The sequence below is a fragment of the Uranotaenia lowii genome, chromosome 2 (assembly GCF_029784155.1).
Source record: "Uranotaenia lowii strain MFRU-FL chromosome 2, ASM2978415v1, whole genome shotgun sequence".
NCBI lineage: Eukaryota > Metazoa > Arthropoda > Insecta > Diptera > Culicidae > Uranotaenia > Uranotaenia lowii.
The window spans coordinates 72,526,707-72,545,336 of NC_073692.1; the positions used below are offsets into that span (position 1 = coordinate 72,526,707).

The 18,630-nt window shown below is 36.0% G+C and overlaps 2 protein-coding genes across 4 annotated transcripts in view; one reads left to right on the plus strand and one right to left on the minus strand.

The window, feature by feature from the left end:
• LOC129748909 (breast cancer anti-estrogen resistance protein 3 homolog) overlaps positions 1-18,630 on the plus strand; it is a 353,061-nt gene that overhangs the window by 159,575 nt on the left and 174,856 nt on the right. The window lies entirely within an intron of this gene.
• LOC129748910 (uncharacterized) lies at positions 1,602-18,352 on the minus strand. 2 transcript variants are annotated; one of them, XM_055743711.1, is made up of 2 exons: positions 18,223-18,352; positions 1,602-3,216 (listed from the first exon to the last, which is right to left on the minus strand). In XM_055743711.1, exon 2 carries the CDS (start codon positions 3,192-3,194, stop codon positions 1,938-1,940), a length of 1,257 nt encoding a protein of 418 aa, XP_055599686.1. In that variant the 5' UTR covers positions 3,195-3,216; positions 18,223-18,352; the 3' UTR covers positions 1,602-1,937. The 2 variants fall into 2 exon arrangements, with proteins under 2 accessions (XP_055599686.1, XP_055599687.1); XM_055743712.1 differs by lacking the exon at positions 18,223-18,352 and adding an exon at positions 16,804-16,960.

The following is an 18,630-nucleotide window of genomic DNA, read 5'->3' on the forward strand; positions in this document are numbered from 1 at the left end:
TGCGGGTAGTGTTGTTGTACCCGGCCCCACCTTGGGTGCTGAACCGGGCACTGCTGGTCCGTCGTAGCTGAGCGAAACGGCGTGATTGCGGAGTACCTGACCCCACCTTGGGTGCTGAGACAGGTACCGGGAAAGTAACACCGACGGTGGTCGGTCGATATTGTCGGGCGGCGCGCTTGGACCTTCTACGGTGAGTAAAGCGCGTGGTGATGCCGTACCTGGCCCCACCTTGGGTGCTGAACCAGGTACCGGAATGACAACACCGACGGGTGTGGTGGTCGGCTGAAGTTCTAGAGCGCTGTGGCGCTCTCGGGGTTTGGTTGATTTAAAATCAAGCCGAAACAGCGGGGTCCTGATAATATTCAGGGTTATATTAGAGGGATATTTTTGGGCAGGGGCAAAATGGCGTGGGGTTACCTGGAGTTCCAATCGGAAACGACTCAAGATTGGCCTTTCCTTTTATGAATCTTCTGCTGGTGGTGATTCCTGTTCCTTTAGGAATCTGATTACACAAATCACCACAATTAAAATTTTACGAAGAATTTTATGATCCTTCAGTTACTTTTAGGATCGGTTTTGTGCGTTCGCGAACTATTTCCAGAGTGAATGGTCATTTCCATTTTGACCGGCTCTGACCCCATTCGCGTTCATTGCCCCCGTCCCGCGCTCGTTTTCGCTTCGCCCTATCGCACGCTTCGCCTCTTCGCCTGAAGACTACGGCTCACATCTCTGCACTGCGCTCTGGTGGTGGGTTGTTGAACGACCATCTTTCGCCCGGTCGTTCGCTAGGTTAGCGTGGCTTGGTGGACTGCTTCACCAAGGAGAGCCCCTTAACCCCCACAAACAACACTGCAACATTTATTTAATTTACAATTACAACTAGATCACCGCGGCCTCCTTCGACTGACTAGCAACGCTTACAAGTTCAAACAGATAATTTTAAAGCTGGTCATATGAATTTATGATTAGGTGCAATTTTTTTTCAATACTTTGGTGAATCGTGTTCCTGGTTAAAAAACTAACTGATTATTAACGAAATTCAAGTCATTCATACCGTTTATCGCGATCATTTGGGCATCGAGTTCAATGTTGTTTTGTTGGATTGAAGGAGCGTTCACTTTAGAGCTTGAACATTAGGTGGTTTGAATAAAAAAATAGCAATTGCTTCGATAGCTTTTACTTAGCTCGAACTTTGGAATGGCAAAATTTGAAAGCATTTGCTCAACTACATATGAAAAAGCAGAGTAGAACATTTACTTTCAACCAGCTCCGAATAAAAAATATGCATGCCATTAGGAGTATTTGACTCACAAAACTGCTCGAAAATAGCAAAAGCAATTACTAGAGCTTTATTCATATCAGCCATTGAGCCAGAAAACAGTGCTGAGGATTTTTTTGTCCAAGATTTCGGCGATGTTGCCACATATTTTATTTTAAGAGGGATCAGATGTCGCTTCTCTTATATGAAGGTTCACTATTGTATACCATGCTACGATACTTATTTTAATGTGATATTTTTATAATGGAAAATTGTACTTTTACAATGCACGAAGAAAAAGAATTTATTCAATCATTGACAGACAGACTACTATGCGCAGCAAAAATTAACACATAGTAAAATTACAATGCGCGTAGTAATTTCAAAAACAAAACATTATTGACTCAAAAATATGGTTGCGTGTTGTTCATTTAAACCACGGATTTAGTAATTTTACTATGCTTTTCTTTTGAGTGTATGAGGACTTCCCCACGAAAGGATTGAATGTTTACTTTCGTGATTGAAAAAAAAAACTAAAAATAAGGGTGTGTGCGTTCACTTAGATTTTACGTGAAATTAATAAGTTATAGGGAAGTAAAATATAGTCTAAAGGACACAAGTAGATTCAATGGGAACAGCATAAGTTGAGTCTAAGTGAAAAATTCCGGCAAATTAATCTCTAATTTCTTTTGCGTGTATGAAACAAATTGGCTCCGATGAACCTATGATTAACTTTTTCACCCGATCTGTCCTTAATGGAGCTTTGCCTTTTCTGAATGTATGTGGCATTTCTTTCCCTGCACGTTGCCGCGTAATGTCCACGAATTCCACAAGTACGACACTCCTCATAAGTTGCCGGACAAGTTCCAGATTTGTGGAACAAACGGTTACACTTATTGCAGCGAAAACGTTTTCCTTCTCCGGAAAAATGGTTCTCACTTTCTTGTCGATACCTTTTTGGGTTATTCCAGCCCGCATCATTATTTCGGCGTTTTGGCAGATGTTCATTTCCGCTAAACCGATTCCGTTCTCGCGACACCATGAATGCTCTGCTGGATTCAGCTACTCGTGACAGTTTCGGAATGTATGCCTCTTCTCGAGTCGCAGACTGTACAATAAATGTCGTCTCATAGCCAAAAATTCTGGCCGCCTTTGCCACCTCACGGTTACGCATTCCTTTAAGTAGTTGCATTCGAATGAATCGATCCTGATCCGTTTGACTGAAACGACAGAGACGCACTTTTTCCAAAAGACGTGCATGGAAGGCAATAGTTGGCTCATCAATGCCTTGTTTGAGATTGGAAAACATTTCATGTTCCGCCGTTACGTCGACCATTGATTGCAGATATTTTTCGATGTTTTTGACAAATAAGTTGTAGCAGTTTGGTTCGGTCAGACTTGGGCGAAGTCTCGCGGCCCTGGTAATTCCTTGGAGTTTCTCTCCCATCGAAAGGAACAATGTCTGAGCGCGCTTGACAGGGTCCGTCACATTTGCCAAGGAAGTAGCGATCTCAAACCGATCGATAAACCTGTTCCATTGGTCCCACATAGCGTATGCCGGAACATCGTTTGGGAAAGGTTTTATATTTTCCCATCGAATACCATCAGAGATTGCTGATGAACCTGGATTGACCTTCGCATTGTTCCAGCTTTGATCTTCATCAGAAAGCGCAGAACTTCTGACCGACTGGTCAGCTTCACGAGAGCGATAAGTGTTCATCTCGTTAACTAATTTGTCTATAGTATTCTGCAGTTTTTCTATCTTCTGGATGTATTCCTGGTTTTCACTTTTTTTATATTCACGTTTCTCATGTAATGCAATTTGACGTTCTTCAAACTCCATGTCATCTGACGACCACTCGCCATACATTTTGCCGAATTCTTCGAGATCGCTGTTGGATTTAGGGGCCCGAACATATTTTCCGGCAGATGACATTTTCAACGATTTTTTTCAAAATCTGTAAAAACACAATGCATATTAACCATATTAAAACAATTGCGAAACGATTTGACAAGGCGTAGATAAAACTTTAAGCTAACTTTTATATAAATTGTAAAATACAATGCATCAACCGTTAATTCCGAATTGAATGTATTTTTAATATGTTGTTAGGTTTTGTAACTGTTAAAAACTGTTAAAACTCTCATATAGTAAAACTGTTCTGCAATCAGTTGCGATAACGTTCAAATACCACTCATAAATAACGTATTTTTGGAATTGTTTTTGTTAAAGTTTTGCTTAAAATTTGCTTCTAGCTGAACATTTACAGTATTAGTTGTAAAACGATTTTATATGGCGTTCTTCCAACGTTATGTGTACCGAATTCTGAATAGTAATGGAACATAGCACACACACTTACAAATATACATGTGCATTTTCATTTTATTCACTTGTACGATGATATTATGGGGTCCTTCAGCAAGAGGTCTAATTTCTACACATGACCTGGATGTTGGCGTAGCTGCTGGTCACTACTGGAAATTTCTTAGCGATCTTGCGATCCGTTCTACAATTTTCAGTAAAATTCCTAGCGGTCTTCCGATCCGCTCTACAGTTTTCCACAAAATTTCCTAGCAGTCTCCCGATCCGCTCAACAATTTTCAGTAAATTTCCTAGCGGTCTCCCGATCCGCTCTAAAGTTTTCCACAAAATTTTCCAGCGGTCTCCCGATTCGCTCAACAATTTTCAGTAAATTTTCTATCGATCTCCACAAAATTTCCTAGCGGTCTCCCGATCCGCTCAAAAGTTTTCCACAAAATTTTCAAGCGGTCTCCCGATCCGCTCAACAATTTTCAGTAAATTTCCTAGCGGTCACCCGATCCACTCTACAGTTTTCCACAAAATTTCCTAGCGGTCTCCCGATTCGCTCTACAGTTTTCCACAAAATTTTCTAGCGGTCTCCCGGTCCGCTCAACAGTTTTCAGTAAATTTTCTAGCGGTCACCCGATCCGCTCTACAGTTTTTCACAAATTTCCTAGCGGTCTCCCGATCCGCTCTACAATTTTCAGTAAATTTCCTAGCGGTCTCCCGATCCGCTCTATAGTTTCCACAAAATTTCCTAGCGGTCTCCCGATCCGCTCAACAATTTTCAGTAAATTTCCTAGCGGTCTCCCGATCCGCTCTACAGTTTTTTACAAAATTTCCTAGCGGTCTCCCGATCCGCTGTACAGTTTTCCACAAAATTTCCTAGCAGTCTCCCGATCCGCTCTACAATTTTCAGTAAATTTCCTAGCGGTCTCCCGATCCGCTCTATACTTTCCACAAAATTTCCTAGCGGTCTCCCGATCCGCTCAACAATTTTCAGTAAATTTCCTAGCGGTCTCCCGATCCACTCTACAGTTTTCCACAAAATTTCCTAGCGGTCTCCCGATCCGCTCAACAATTTTCAGTAAATTTCCTAGCGGTCTCCCGATCCACTCTAAAGTTTTACACAAAATTTTCTAGCGGTCTCCCGATTCGCTCAACAATTTTCAGTAAATTTCCTAGCGGTCTCCCGATCCACTCTACAGTTTTCCACAAAATTTCCTAGCGGTCTCCCGATCCGCTCAACAATTTTCAGTAAATTTCCTAGCGGTCTCCCGATCCACTCTACAGTTTTCCACAAAATTTCCTAGCGGTCTCCCGATCCGCTCAACAATTTTCAGTAAATTTCCTAGCGGTCTCCCGATCCGCTCTACAGTTTTCAACAAAATTTTCTAGCGGTCTCCCGGTCCGCTCAACAGTTTTCAGTAAATTTTCTAGCGGTCCCCCGATCCGCTCTACAGTTTTTCACAAAATTTCCTAGCGGTCTCCCGATCCGCTGTACAGTTTTCCACAAAATTTCCTAGCAGTCTCCCGATCCACTCTACAATTTTCAGTAAATTTCCTAGCGGTCTCCCGATCCGCTCTATAGTTTCCACAAAATTTCCTAGCGGTCTCCCGATCCGCTCAACAATTTTCAGTAAATTTCCTAGCGGTCTCCCGATCCACTCTACAGTTTTCCACAAAATTTCCTAGCGGTCTCCCGATCCGCTCAACAATTTTCAGTAAATTTCCTAGCGGTCTCCCGATCCGCTCTACAGTTTTTTACAAAATTTCCTAGCGGTCTCCCGATCCGCTGTACAGTTTTCCACAAAATTTCCTAGCAGTCTCCCGATCCGCTCTACAATTTTCAGTAAATTTCCTAGCGGTCTCCCGATCCGCTCTATACTTTCCACAAAATTTCCTAGCGGTCTCCCGATCCGCTCAACAATTTTCAGTAAATTTCCTAGCGGTCTCCCGATCCACTCTACAGTTTTCCACAAAATTTCCTAGCGGTCTCCCGATCCGCTCAACAATTTTCAGTAAATTTCCTAGCGGTCTCCCGATCCACTCTAAAGTTTTACACAAAATTTTCTAGCGGTCTCCCGATTCGCTCAACAATTTTCAGTAAATTTCCTAGCGGTCTCCCGATCCACTCTACAGTTTTCCACAAAATTTCCTAGCGGTCTCCCGATCCGCTCAACAATTTTCAGTAAATTTCCTAGCGGTCTCCCGATCCACTCTACAGTTTTCCACAAAATTTCCTAGCGGTCTCCCGATCCGCTCAACAATTTTCAGTAAATTTCCTAGCGGTCTCCCGATCCGCTCTACAGTTTTCAACAAAATTTTCTAGCGGTCTCCCGGTCCGCTCAACAGTTTTCAGTAAATTTTCTAGCGGTCCCCCGATCCGCTCTACAGTTTTTCACAAAATTTCCTAGCGGTCTCCCGATCCGCTGTACAGTTTTCCACAAAATTTCCTAGCAGTCTCCCGATCCACTCTACAATTTTCAGTAAATTTCCTAGCGGTCTCCCGATCCGCTCTATAGTTTCCACAAAATTTCCTAGCGGTCTCCCGATCCGCTCAACAATTTTCAGTAAATTTCCTAGCGGTCTCCCGATCCACTCTACAGTTTTCCACAAAATTTCCTAGCAGTCTCTTGATCCGCTCAACAATTTTCAGTAAATTTCCTAGCGGTCTCACGATCCGCTTTATCAAATTTTCATTATTGCTAGCGGTCTCCCGATCCGCTTTAACAAATTTGGTCTTCCTAATCGCTCAATAAATTCTATTTCACAGCGGCTTCCCGAACCTTTCAGGTGGCAGTCATCAAGAACCACGCCAAACAAATGCACAATGGTCTTTTAAAAAACGACGCTGGCCAATCCCAGTCAGTTAAATTCCGCTTTCGTTCACTAAAACCAATTTCGAATTCCGATTTGGTCTCCAAAAATGCTCATCACCGCGAATTTTTCGTGTGTGTTGCTGTCATTCTCATACCCACAATACGAAATCACAATTGTCTTAAGAATCTCTCCAAAGTCACAAAAAAAACCGACGCCGCCGCTTCCGTTCAATAAAACGGATTTCACCAAAGATTACTGCACATTTTCAAAAAACTTCGAATACTTCCTTTTTTCCTATAGTTTTTCTTTTTGGGCTATTTCTCAACAAAATACAATTTCCCACTGAAATGAACAGTGTCCTGGCCACAAATTGCCTATGTGTGGTTCAAGGAATGAAGAATCTTGACAGCTTTATTCGGATTGACATCCGATCGAAACAATTGGGAGGTTTAACGTACGGTTAAATGTATGGTATGGTGTGTATCATATGGTATGAAATTTGAATAATAAAGTAATGATAATAATGATGATGATAATGTTCCCACCTCATTCCCCTACAACTATTTGAGCGTATCGAGTAATATTTTCAAAAAGATTAAAAAGAACTTATTTTCAACAAGTCACATACCTTTACTGCTAAAATTGTATTGAGAAACCTTTCAGATTTGGAACATTGAATGTAAAAACCGCGCAGTGCTCAAATATATGTAGACTTCTCTTTATTTTAGTTAAAAGACGACAAAAAGCCACTGAAAATTCAACAACTATAAACATTATCATTATCATTATCATCGTCATCATTATCATTCTAGCGAATCGCAGCATAACTGTCTATTTCTCGACACTACGTTCGATACACAAATACCAAAGTTTAACTGAGTATCTGTAGTGACTTGTCTTATCAATGTTGACGCCTTACCAAAAATTTCATTTAAAATTAAACTGACTGTGTTTATACTCCCGGCATATAATTTAACTTTGAAAGCTCTCAAAGAAATGGCACAGTGTATAACAATATCGCACGCAACACAACTTTTATGTTCTGCACTCAATTTTAATACACCAAATTATATGCTGCTTTGAATGGCATGTTTTGAATCGAAACCGTTTAAACAAGTAAAAAATTATGAAAACAGTTCCGTTTCTCTTACATTAATTACATTTGTATTCGGAAACTCATATTTAGAATTAAGTTTTATTGGAAGAAGTACATTATAATGGGATGATCCGTAAATCAAAACAATCGGAGTGAATGATACTACTGCTGGTCTGATTTCCAAACAATTAACTGGGGTTCCTTTGATAACGACAAAAATACTTCGCTGTAAAATAATACTCAATGCATATAAAGTGTCCGCATTACCCCAGGCACTGTCTTCACATGAAATACAAAGAAGTTTAAAAAATGATCCTGATTCAAGTAAATTTTCTCTGCCTTCAAAATAGCACTTATTTTGTAAAACGCTTCTGAATGCCAACGTTCGAAGAACATTTGACAAATTAATATTTCCAATCAAAGAATATGAAATCGAATGAAACTGACAATTTCCATCTCTCGGAATTTCAATTTCAACAAATTCATCATGACAAAACTGTTCATTCGCCATCCTTTCGATATCTCGCAAATTATCAAAAATCTGAATTGGGCATACTTTCAAATGCCTATAAGCAAGATCAAGGGATTCAGAATAATTTTCTAACAATGACATAATGCGGTATTCTGAATGTAAATTAAAATCAATTGAAGTAACCAAAATATCTAATAACGCATCATTCAAATTTCTAAAAAGTTCAGCGTTAGACCATTCTTCGTTTTCAAGTATCTGTGTTGTTGAATTTTCAATCAAAATATTAGCATCATTAAAAAAATCTTCTGGAGGGTCATTGAAAAGTTCATTGTGAAGGTTGTCATTAACTAAATTTGATGAAGAATTATCAAAATACTCACTTTCTAGAAATTCAGCAGATTCCAATTCCAATACTGTTTCACGAATTATTGCAAAGACTGGTTTGTGGTCAGAAAAATAAGACTCATATACACCAGTTGAAATATTTCTTATGTTAGAAAACACAATATCTAATCTTGAACCAAGATCTGTTGTAGGCTCGTTACAAACTAACTTATCAAAAAGATTCATTCTATTCAGATATTCAACAAATTTTTTTGTTTCGTCACATGTACTGTTGAGATTAAAATTGAAATCTCCTATCAATATGGTTGGGTCATTATTATCCTTGTGAATTGAATTGAATACAGATATAAATTCTTTATAATTAATTTTAGGTGATTTATAGCCTGTAAGAAGCGAAAGATGTCTATGTTTTAGAATCACTAAGTCGGTGTGGCCAACATATTTATTTAGGTTATTGGCTTTAAAAACCGTCTTATGACTTTCTACTGAAATTATTAAACCAATTTTCGCATAGCATATTATACCTTTTGCAATGCCACTCTTAACAAAGAATGGAAGTGTTTGTCTATCTGATCGGTAAACAATATTAAAATTGGGTATATTTACTTCATCGTTTGTCAGGATACCCGTTTCAGAAAATACAATTATGTCACATCTCGAATACCATGCATCCGCGTTGATATACTTCAAATTTTCTCTTAAAGATCTAGAATTCTGATAAGCAATAACCAATCCTGTGTGAGTTGTTAAATTATTAAAAGATAAAGTTAATTGTCTATATGTCTTCAATCTTTCCGTTTCTTTCAAACAAGCTCTGATAGTAGGATTGTCGGCCATATTTCCCGGAAAATTTCCTAAAATATAAAGGCCAGATAGTTTCGAAACACGACTCAAGGCAACATAAATTAACTGACGAGTCGAGTTCCCTTTCTTGCGTAAATCAACGCATACTTTTGAATATGTTTGTCCCTGACTTTTATGAATTGTAAGGGCTTCACAGGGAACTAATGGGAATTGATTTCGAGTAACTTGATAGTCACGTTGAAAATGATTAGTCAAACTATATCTTTGTCTTTCAATAGGCGTCCAGTTTTTGTTAAGATTCAAATTTTCTGTTAATTCATGGAACTTAAGTCTAGTTTTTCTGCCTACTTTCTTGCAGTCAAAATTAAGGTACACTATTATAGGTTTATTTGATTGCGGATTACAAAACACATATTCTAGAACTCCAGTTGCACCATTTACGATACCATCTGATACGTCTAGATTTGCAGTTACCATATACTTGATACCTTTTTTGAATTGTATTGAATAAGGATACCCTCCGCAATCTCTGGTGGTTTTGGCCTTCCAAATATCAAGTTTCTTTAACATTTGTGCTTCCTTCAAATTGCCTGTCAATTTATCTTCAGCCAAACTTAGAATTTCGGTTTCAGTGGAGTTTGCAATTTTTATGGCATTATATTTGTCAACATCTGAATTCGTATAGTACAACCTGATAGCGTCACTAGGTACTTCACTTTCAACGACTTCTCTACTTTTAAAAACTTTGATATCTGCAGCATTCATAGATCCCTGAGCAAAATTATTTAACGCTTTAACAAAATCTAAGTCATCTTTCTGCCTCATGACCTCAGTTAATTCGTAAAATTCAAACTCCGCCCATAATGGGGAAAGATCCAACGTAACCAAACAATCTCTTGGAGGATTGAAAATAAATCTATCCTTGACCGGCGGAAGCTGTCGAAAATCTCCTACAGTTATAACAGATAAACCACCAAAACTTTCATCAACTCCTGTGATTTGACGCAACCTTGTATCTATACGACTGAAAATGGTACTCCCAACCATTGAAATTTCATCTATAATTATCAATTTACAATGTAACAACTGTTGACGTAAATTATTAGCAACGTCCATTGGTAAATCTGGAATGTTTCTAGTTTCGGTCAAAGGTAAGGCAAAGGCTGAGTGCAAAGTATTCCCCCCAATTAAAAAGGCAGCTTTTCCAGAAAATGCACTTAATAACACTTTGACAGAATCTGAAGATTGCCAAACCAAGTTTTCAATACAGTACTCCAGAAAATATGTAATCAACTGATATATTGTTGATATAACTAAACTTTTTCCAACACCTGCTGAGCCGGAGATGAAAATTTTTAAAGGTAATTTGTTTAATTTAAAGCATTTGTAAATATGAATTACAATTTCTCTTTGTCGGTTATTAAGCTTTTTTAAATTTTCAAGAAGATCACGTTTGTTTACTTTCGGAGGAGCCGAATATACAAATGGAACAACCGTTTTTGGTCTATCAATACCGCCTTGTATAAGAATATCAATTTCATGATCTTTAGACAGCTGATTTTGTTCGAATTCTGAAATTTCCTCATTTTCTAAATCGGCTCTATTTTCAATTGCGGCTTCTATGGCTTGGTCTATTGCATCATCTGACAGAATTTGAAATTTGGAACGATTTCTTGTAATAACACCTAGGTTGTTATTATACACTTCCAACCAATTCACTGTTTCAATTTCATTAATTTCATTTTTCCATGGATAGAATAGAAGTAATTGCTCTCGATAATAGTTATCGGGATCTTGTTCGATTTTGTATCGATTATATCTCAGAATTCGAGGTATTTTTCTTCTCTTATGGTTGGGATTTTCTCTATCTACTTCTGTTTCTTCAATATCCTCTTCTTCATCAGGATTCTCCGACCTGTTCTTATCAGGACGACTTTTTCCTTTAGCTTTAAAATAAAATGCAGCGTACTCAGCTAAACAAATGTTCTGTAGATCTTCTCGTTCCGCATAATATGTAATGATATCTTTACCAGCGATATCGGTACTATCTTTGCTCATTGATCTTAATTGTTTTTCTGATTTAAGAAAAACTACCCTATCATCGATTTTACTAGTACTGATATATATATGAGTTCGACTGAAATGGGACAAAGGAATGCTCAAACAATGATAAATTGCTTCGCTGACGCTCATTAGATTCGAATTGATAAATTTGTTAGCAATTGTCCTTAACTTTTCCAGATAAGTAATATTTCTTTTATCTAATTCATTTTGCAGTTCTTTCAGTTGCTTTGAGAGTCCCGATTCAGACTTGGCTATGTAATCAACAATGTATGCTGCAACGCCATATTCATCTAGGATTAGCTGCAAATCTGTATTTGATTCCATTAAATTTAATATTATCGGATTATAAGAATTAATATCAACTTCACAGCTCCTACGTTTGTAAAATATTGTAACTTTACTAATAGAAGCTCTTAAAGCGGTTACGTAATCATCTGTAGTCAAATCTAAGCTTTCCAAAATTTCTTCAAAAGATATATTTAATCTTTCTTTACTTGAATATAGAACTTCCATCTTTTCTTTTATTTTCTGTAGATTTCTCTTAACCGCTGTAGTAATTTCGTTTTTAGGCAATGGTTTTAAAATTTTCGTTTCTGCTAGAACAAATTTAGGAAAATTAAATCTACATGTGTTTTTATTACTTCGTCCTTTAGAACATGTATCAGTATGCTTGTGACGCAAATATTTACAAAGTGGATTATCAGAATCATACTGACATGAGATAAATGTATCAGCAAACTTTTCAAAAGCTTTTATACTATCTTCATTGTCTATATCAAGACAAGGTGCATCTTCAATGAACAGTAACATGTGATCATGAGGAGAACCTCTCATTTGAAATTCGCGCCTTCGATAAAAATCTGTTACTTTATACGGATGGAATGGGCCTGAGGGTTGTTTTATTAGCTTCAATAGCTCATTAACTTTAAAATCATAGTACAACGCTGAGTAAACAGGGTTTTCCCTGATAAGATCGTGTTTTTGTTGTTCTGGAAGGTTAAGAGCTTGCAATAACGATATGTGTTTTCCCGTGGTCTTCAATACCAAACCCTGTATCAATTCAGGCCATTTATTTTCAACTGCAGACACGGTTAGAAAAAATATTGGTTTTCCGCACTGCCGTAACATCGCGAAGAGATTCTTTTTCTTGACGCTCCAAAAACTCGGAGAACACCTGATGTGTTTCAAAAAATTCAACCCATCATTATGCTGCCTTAGCTCTGCAATAAACTGGGGATTTAATGCTTCCTCGACTGTTACACCTTTTGCATTTGATTTCTTTTTTAGTGTAAGTGTAGTCGAACTAAGAACTTCTGATTCCAATTTAATTTTGGCCAAATATAGAATTCTGAATGCAGAAATTTTTACTGTGTGGCAGCGCACTTCCCATTTAATTAAATCAGATCTTGTAATATTTTTGTTGAGTATTAGCCTTTTTTTTCCACCGAAAATTTTGGGGAAACAGAAACATTCAATATCTGGTTGAACGTGAACCGAAACAGGCCAGTGGTTTTGGCCTGGAGCCATTACAATAGTGGCATGCTGTGCCGTTTGTTGATTGAAGTCGAAAAGTAAACATTCATCATCATCATCTACCAAATGTTCATAAAATTCATCATCAACCTCTAAATCGTCTAATTGTAAATTCGAATTCACTACTTGTTTTGAGCCAATACAGATTTGACTATTTCTAATATTACCTTCGTCGCTTGCAGCAACTTGATTATCATTGTCAACATTTATAACATTGTTCCGATTGATTTCTTCTGTGAATGTTCTCATTTCATGAGAAGAAACTTGTATATCATATTTTTTGTATAATTCAGTATCTTTCAAATAATCAAGAGCTTCTGATACATATGACGCACGGACCAATCCACTTATATATGTGGAAGAGTGACCCATATGTCGTTTGAATTCTACCGGTATGGGTATAATATCAAGATTATTTAGTTGTCTTGGCAAAGACGAAACCATTAAGGGCACACTACTAGGCACATGAATTGCACTCCCTTTCATTCCAAGCTGTGGATTACAAGCACGTTTCGACATGAGAACAACCTTTTGGAAAGCAACATAAGGTGAAATTATTCTTTCTTCAATATCGTTAAGCCTTGTAATGCATTCGGGAACCGGCGGTAGTTTTAGACCCCAGCTTGAAGCAAGCTTGGGAATTTTACAATCTTTTACATATCGAATGCAAGTTTTACACAAAAAATTACAAGAATTTTGAAAATAATAATTCAATGTTCGTGAATCACAAGTATTTTGGACGTTTTCGTTTTTCAAAATCTTCTCAACTATTTCTTTTGAAATGTTTTGAACACCTTTAAGGAAAAATGAACCCTCGCAGCTTGCGCATACATATTTGGGCATCTGCTTTCTATTCTCAATGAATTCCCTTATTGATTTGGATTGAAAATCATTCGAACGACTAAGCTGATTGTAGTATTTGTCTCGGTGAGCTATGAATTCATTCATTCTTTGCTCCCGTCGTGATAATCTGTTGCGTGCATTTTCATTCATATGATACGTATCGTTACTTCTCTGTAAACGTATATTCAACAGATTAGAATGATTCGACACAGCTTGGACGTTTACGCTTGCTAAACGTTGTTTTGCCAATTTACATATAATTAAATTCTTCTCTCTTGTATAATATTCTGTATTTTCATTCCTTATCTTACGCAAACGATCTCTGTTTTTTGCTTTTTCATTTTCGTAATAGCTTAAATCTTCTCTAGTTTCTCGCATTGTTTTGGCTTTTTTTTCTCGTAATATTTGAGATGTTTCAATATCTTTCGGTTTTTTCACCAATCTTTTTCTCTGAAATCGAAACTGGATTCTTTGTTGTTCTTTATCTTCGTATAAGTCATCTTCATTTGCAATAAGATGAGCATTATTGTCAATTGTCTCTGTATGATTTAAATTTTCTCTTTGTCGATATTCTTCAATGAAACAATTTTGATTTGTTTGTATTTCTTTCTGACTTCTAATGATTTTCAATTTCCTTCTTTGTTCAACTTTTTCAATTTAATTTTGTTTATTGTATAGACGACATTTTTTCGTTTTGTATTCCGAAGAATATTTTTTAGTACGAGGCATGTTTGAAGGCTGAAATAAAAGAATTTAAAAAACATTTTTTTTAAATGCAGTGAAATATTACATTTATTGAAATCTGATCAATGATCAAAAAAATAATGAATTTCTTAAAATGAATTCAATATACAGTACATAATAAGGCTATTATAATAAATTGAATTTATTAATCAACGATTTAACATTCTTAAACATCTGGTATCTTGAGTGATTCTCTATATTTTCTACACTCTTGTTATATCAGAGAAAGTGTTGCTCAATATTGACTGCAATCTGGATCTGGGTTAGAGTGTTGTTTTAAAATAGTACCTTCTAGCACTGATGAACTGATGTACAAGCTCGAACAAAAAAACTTCAAAAACTTGTGTAAAATTTTCAGTGCTCTCTTTTAAAGAAGCCGTTAAAAAGTGACGAAAAACAGTGCCATCTATTGCTTGATTTGTAACTTTTGAACGGCGTAACAGATGGCACTGTTTCTAGATAGCTCTTTTGCTAGCAAGAATTTTTCGAGAGGGCGAAATGGTGTTTGAACTCATTAATAAATAAATTTAAATACATTTAGATGAATTGCTCTATGTATATAATTAGATGAACTAAGAATAAATTTCAGCTGAGAAAAATAGCATCATTATAATATTGTCACTAGAGAGACTGACGAAATGACACATATACAAGCTTGAATTATAAAATTCCAGAAACGTATTCTTAACTTCAAATGCTATCATTTAAACAAGCCGAATCAACTTTTGAAGTACCTGATTCTTGGAAGAGCGCAATTGTGTATGATCTCAAAAATTAATAAACTAACATCGTAGAAAAATGGACGGCTTCAATATATTCACAGCAAGGTAAATTCATCTGGTTCATTTTACCTCAATTCTTTTTACTAAAGAGGCTAACTAACAACTTTGAACAAGCCAGACGAACCAGTTATTTTATCCAGTTGAGCTTAAAATTAACAATCCAACGAAGAAATACAGATTCTAGGCTTCTCTGAGCGGGCATTTTCACGCATCATATCATCGCATCATATATTAAGTGCTTCATGCTAGTTTGAAGCAATTCGAAAAACAACGTTAAGCGTAAAATTTTGATAATGCAAATCAGAAATGTGTAACGAATCTTCAACATCAATTTGATCGAAACTCTTCAAATAGATACGACCTTTTCATAATTGACTAAAAGTTTGTTGTTTTGTTTTGTTTACATTTCATTTTCTTCTTGACAGTTCTCTCTGGTGTCCTTGGAGACATCTGGTGGCTCAACCAAAAAACATAAAATTGATTCAAAACGGTCGTCGGGACTTTACACACTTTTCAAAGCTTAGCTTGTACATCAGTTTATCAGTGCTTCTAGATAAAAAATCCTAAGTTGAATTAAAAATTATGAATTCGGCATTTGAATCTGAATTATAAACTGAATGATGAATTCAAAATTTGAATAGTGTTTCTGATTGTGAGTCTGCATCAAAATTTGGACTCTGTTTAAATGTTAAGTTAAGCAAACGATTGCATAAAGAAAAAAATCGACTTTGTTCTCTTAATATGTAAAGGTATGAATAATTTCAAGTAAAGAATTAACAAATTTAAAATCTAAATCCGAATTCTTTATCAAAATTCTGATTTGAATTTGGTATCACAAATCTGAATCTGAATATTGATTCTTAATTCCGAATTTTGTTTCAGTAAGTATGTAGAATATTTTGCGGATTTCTCTGCTGTTGCAATTATCGGCTTCGGACTCCGGTTCAGCGCTTAATTGCATCTGAATTTTAAAGATTAATCTAAATTCTGAATCTGCATCTGATTTCTGAATCTCACTTCTAGATTCTGAATCTGCTCCCGAATCAATTAACCATTATAATGGTGACCATTAGACTGATCGTAAGGATAGATGTGTAACAATGACTAGTGATTCAAATCATCCAGTTTCATTTTTTGTTTCTATTTTTAAAACGTGAAAAACCTAGTGAGAAGGGGAGGGTTAAATGGGGCCAATTAACCTATAGCTGAATCTTTTTGTAAAAGGCAAAAATTCTTCTTGAAATGCTACTAGAATTCTAGTAGTCTAGTAGAATTATTATTAACCGGGTTGATAAGATTATGTAATTTCATAATTACGTTATCTAGAAATGTTAGGTGCGTTAAAACCTGAGTGAAACATAAAATGCTTCGAATTTAATTGAATAATAGAAATCAGAACTTAATCATTGAAATTGAAACATAAATCCTAATTTGAACCTGAAATTATATGCAAAAATTTAAATCGAAAAATTGAAATCTGGATGAAGTTTCATATAGTTTAAAATTGACTTATTCAACGTGATTAGAAATATAAACTCGAATTAGAAAAGAACCTGCTAAAAGCTAATATTTTAATCGAAAAACTGCCATTGATATCTTGTTTCAAATTTGAGAATGTCATCTTGAATCAACATCATCAACTTCTGAAACTCGATCTTGATATGAAATCTAAAGTCTGACAAACAGTCTTTAATGATCATTGGTATTCTTGGTCACTAAGAATTTAAAGATATTTACCTAGTTTTTTGAAGTTAATAAGCGGAAAAGGAATTAGAATTAGAGCTATGAAGCATCTCCTTCCTAGAAACGCTAGTAAACTTCAGGAGTATCTGTTATAGGGCAGCGACCTTAATATTACTTTTGTAGACTTGGTTTTCTAGATGCATCGGTTTCAGACCTGTTCCCTCGATGGCGGTGGTGATAACAGTGGTAGAGATTCGAAGTGGTCCCATAAATTTTAAGGTCACAGAGATAGAATCAATGTTCTCGTAATACTTTTTCCAATTAATTCAGATTTTGTTTTGTTTTGCTTCGCAAATTCGTTAAATGTAAATCCCGGGGCAGCATTCAGGGGAAATATTTATGTTCGGCTTTGATAGAAACACACTCAAACTAATTTTCTCACTTATACTCTTAATTCGTATCGATATTCAAAATGGCAGTTTAAACTTTTCAAACGAAATGAGTGTTTAGTTGACATTATCTTGTTTTTAACATCAATTTGGTTTTTTATATATCTAATGATCTGATTTATACGGTGTACGTACTTTATGAAAGGTAAACAGTATAATTTGCGTTATTCACATAGAAAAAAGCAATTCATCGAAGCAAAAAATTAATTGTTTCAATTTAACAGCTGCAGTTCTGGTCTTGAATAAATTATAAGAATAAGAAAAATAACCCCTTGATGTATTTTTATACGGTGTGGGGGGGCACATTTGGCACACGAAGCCCAAGGTGGTTTTAATGGGACGAAGCCACTCACGTCAGTTAACACCCGACAGTTATGGTTGGAAGTCAAATTTCCATCTTGTAAAAAAGAATAGAAAAAATAAAGAGAAAATTGAAGGTGTTAAGAGTAAAGAGGGAAATTGGTATATTATATACGGTTTTCACTTAGGCTGGAACAAATATCAATTTCTTCTTTTGTCACCCCCCCCCCCCCCCCCCTCCTTCGAAATTTAAAAAAAACCCGAAGAGGGAAATAAATGAAGTTTGAAGTAATTAATGTAAATTTTCAATTTGGAAATTTTCAATGCGAATTTAATACGCATAAAAAAATTAAACCTCTGAATCACAAATCTCTTAAAATTATACTACATGGAATGTTTTAAAGACATAGCATTAGAACTAAATTTATATTACATCACACTGAACGCGATAATGTCAGATTAAAATACAAACTTGCCATATGAAACATTTTTTTTTTTGTATTTTTCCCGTTCTGTTAAAACTTGGAAAAAAACAAATCTTTAAAGACTAAAATTCATTAAATTGTATTGTGCAGTTTCACAAAAAAGTCCAATTTTTAACGATCTGCTACTTTTCGCATTCAAAATAAACACGACCTAATCAAAACCACAAACAGGTTAAATAGCTAAAATACACCCGAAAGAATTAAATCAGATTGTTGCAATAAATAGTTCATTTACGTACCTTATACGCACCAACAATCGTTGAGGCGATGTGACTGGAATCCTTTTAATAACTTTCCACGCAATGACACTTTCTTTTTCTATATATTTCACCGTTTTTTTATTGGAGTAGAATGGACACCACTTTCAGCACCAATTCGAAATGAAATAAATGGCGGCTGCCAGCCTGAAAATGGTTGTACAGAATTGCTGTCAGCCAAAACAACGCCTACCTGTACACGCTCCTTTATTTAAACTCAAAATTAAGTAGTTTTGGTTCAGTGGCACACACCAAAAAATCTGAATCCTTAACAACACTGAAATTGAAAATCTTCAACATTACATGACGTGGAACGCGATTTATTATTGCAAATTTACAAAATAATAAAAGTTGAATCCTTAACAGCACTGAATTCTAATAACACAAATA

What these genes read in the sequence shown, in the direction of transcription:
- LOC129748910 (XM_055743711.1), bottom strand. Translation starts at nt 3,194, where the DNA reads ATGTCATCTGCCGGAAAATATGTTCGGGCCCCTAAATCCAACAGCGAT.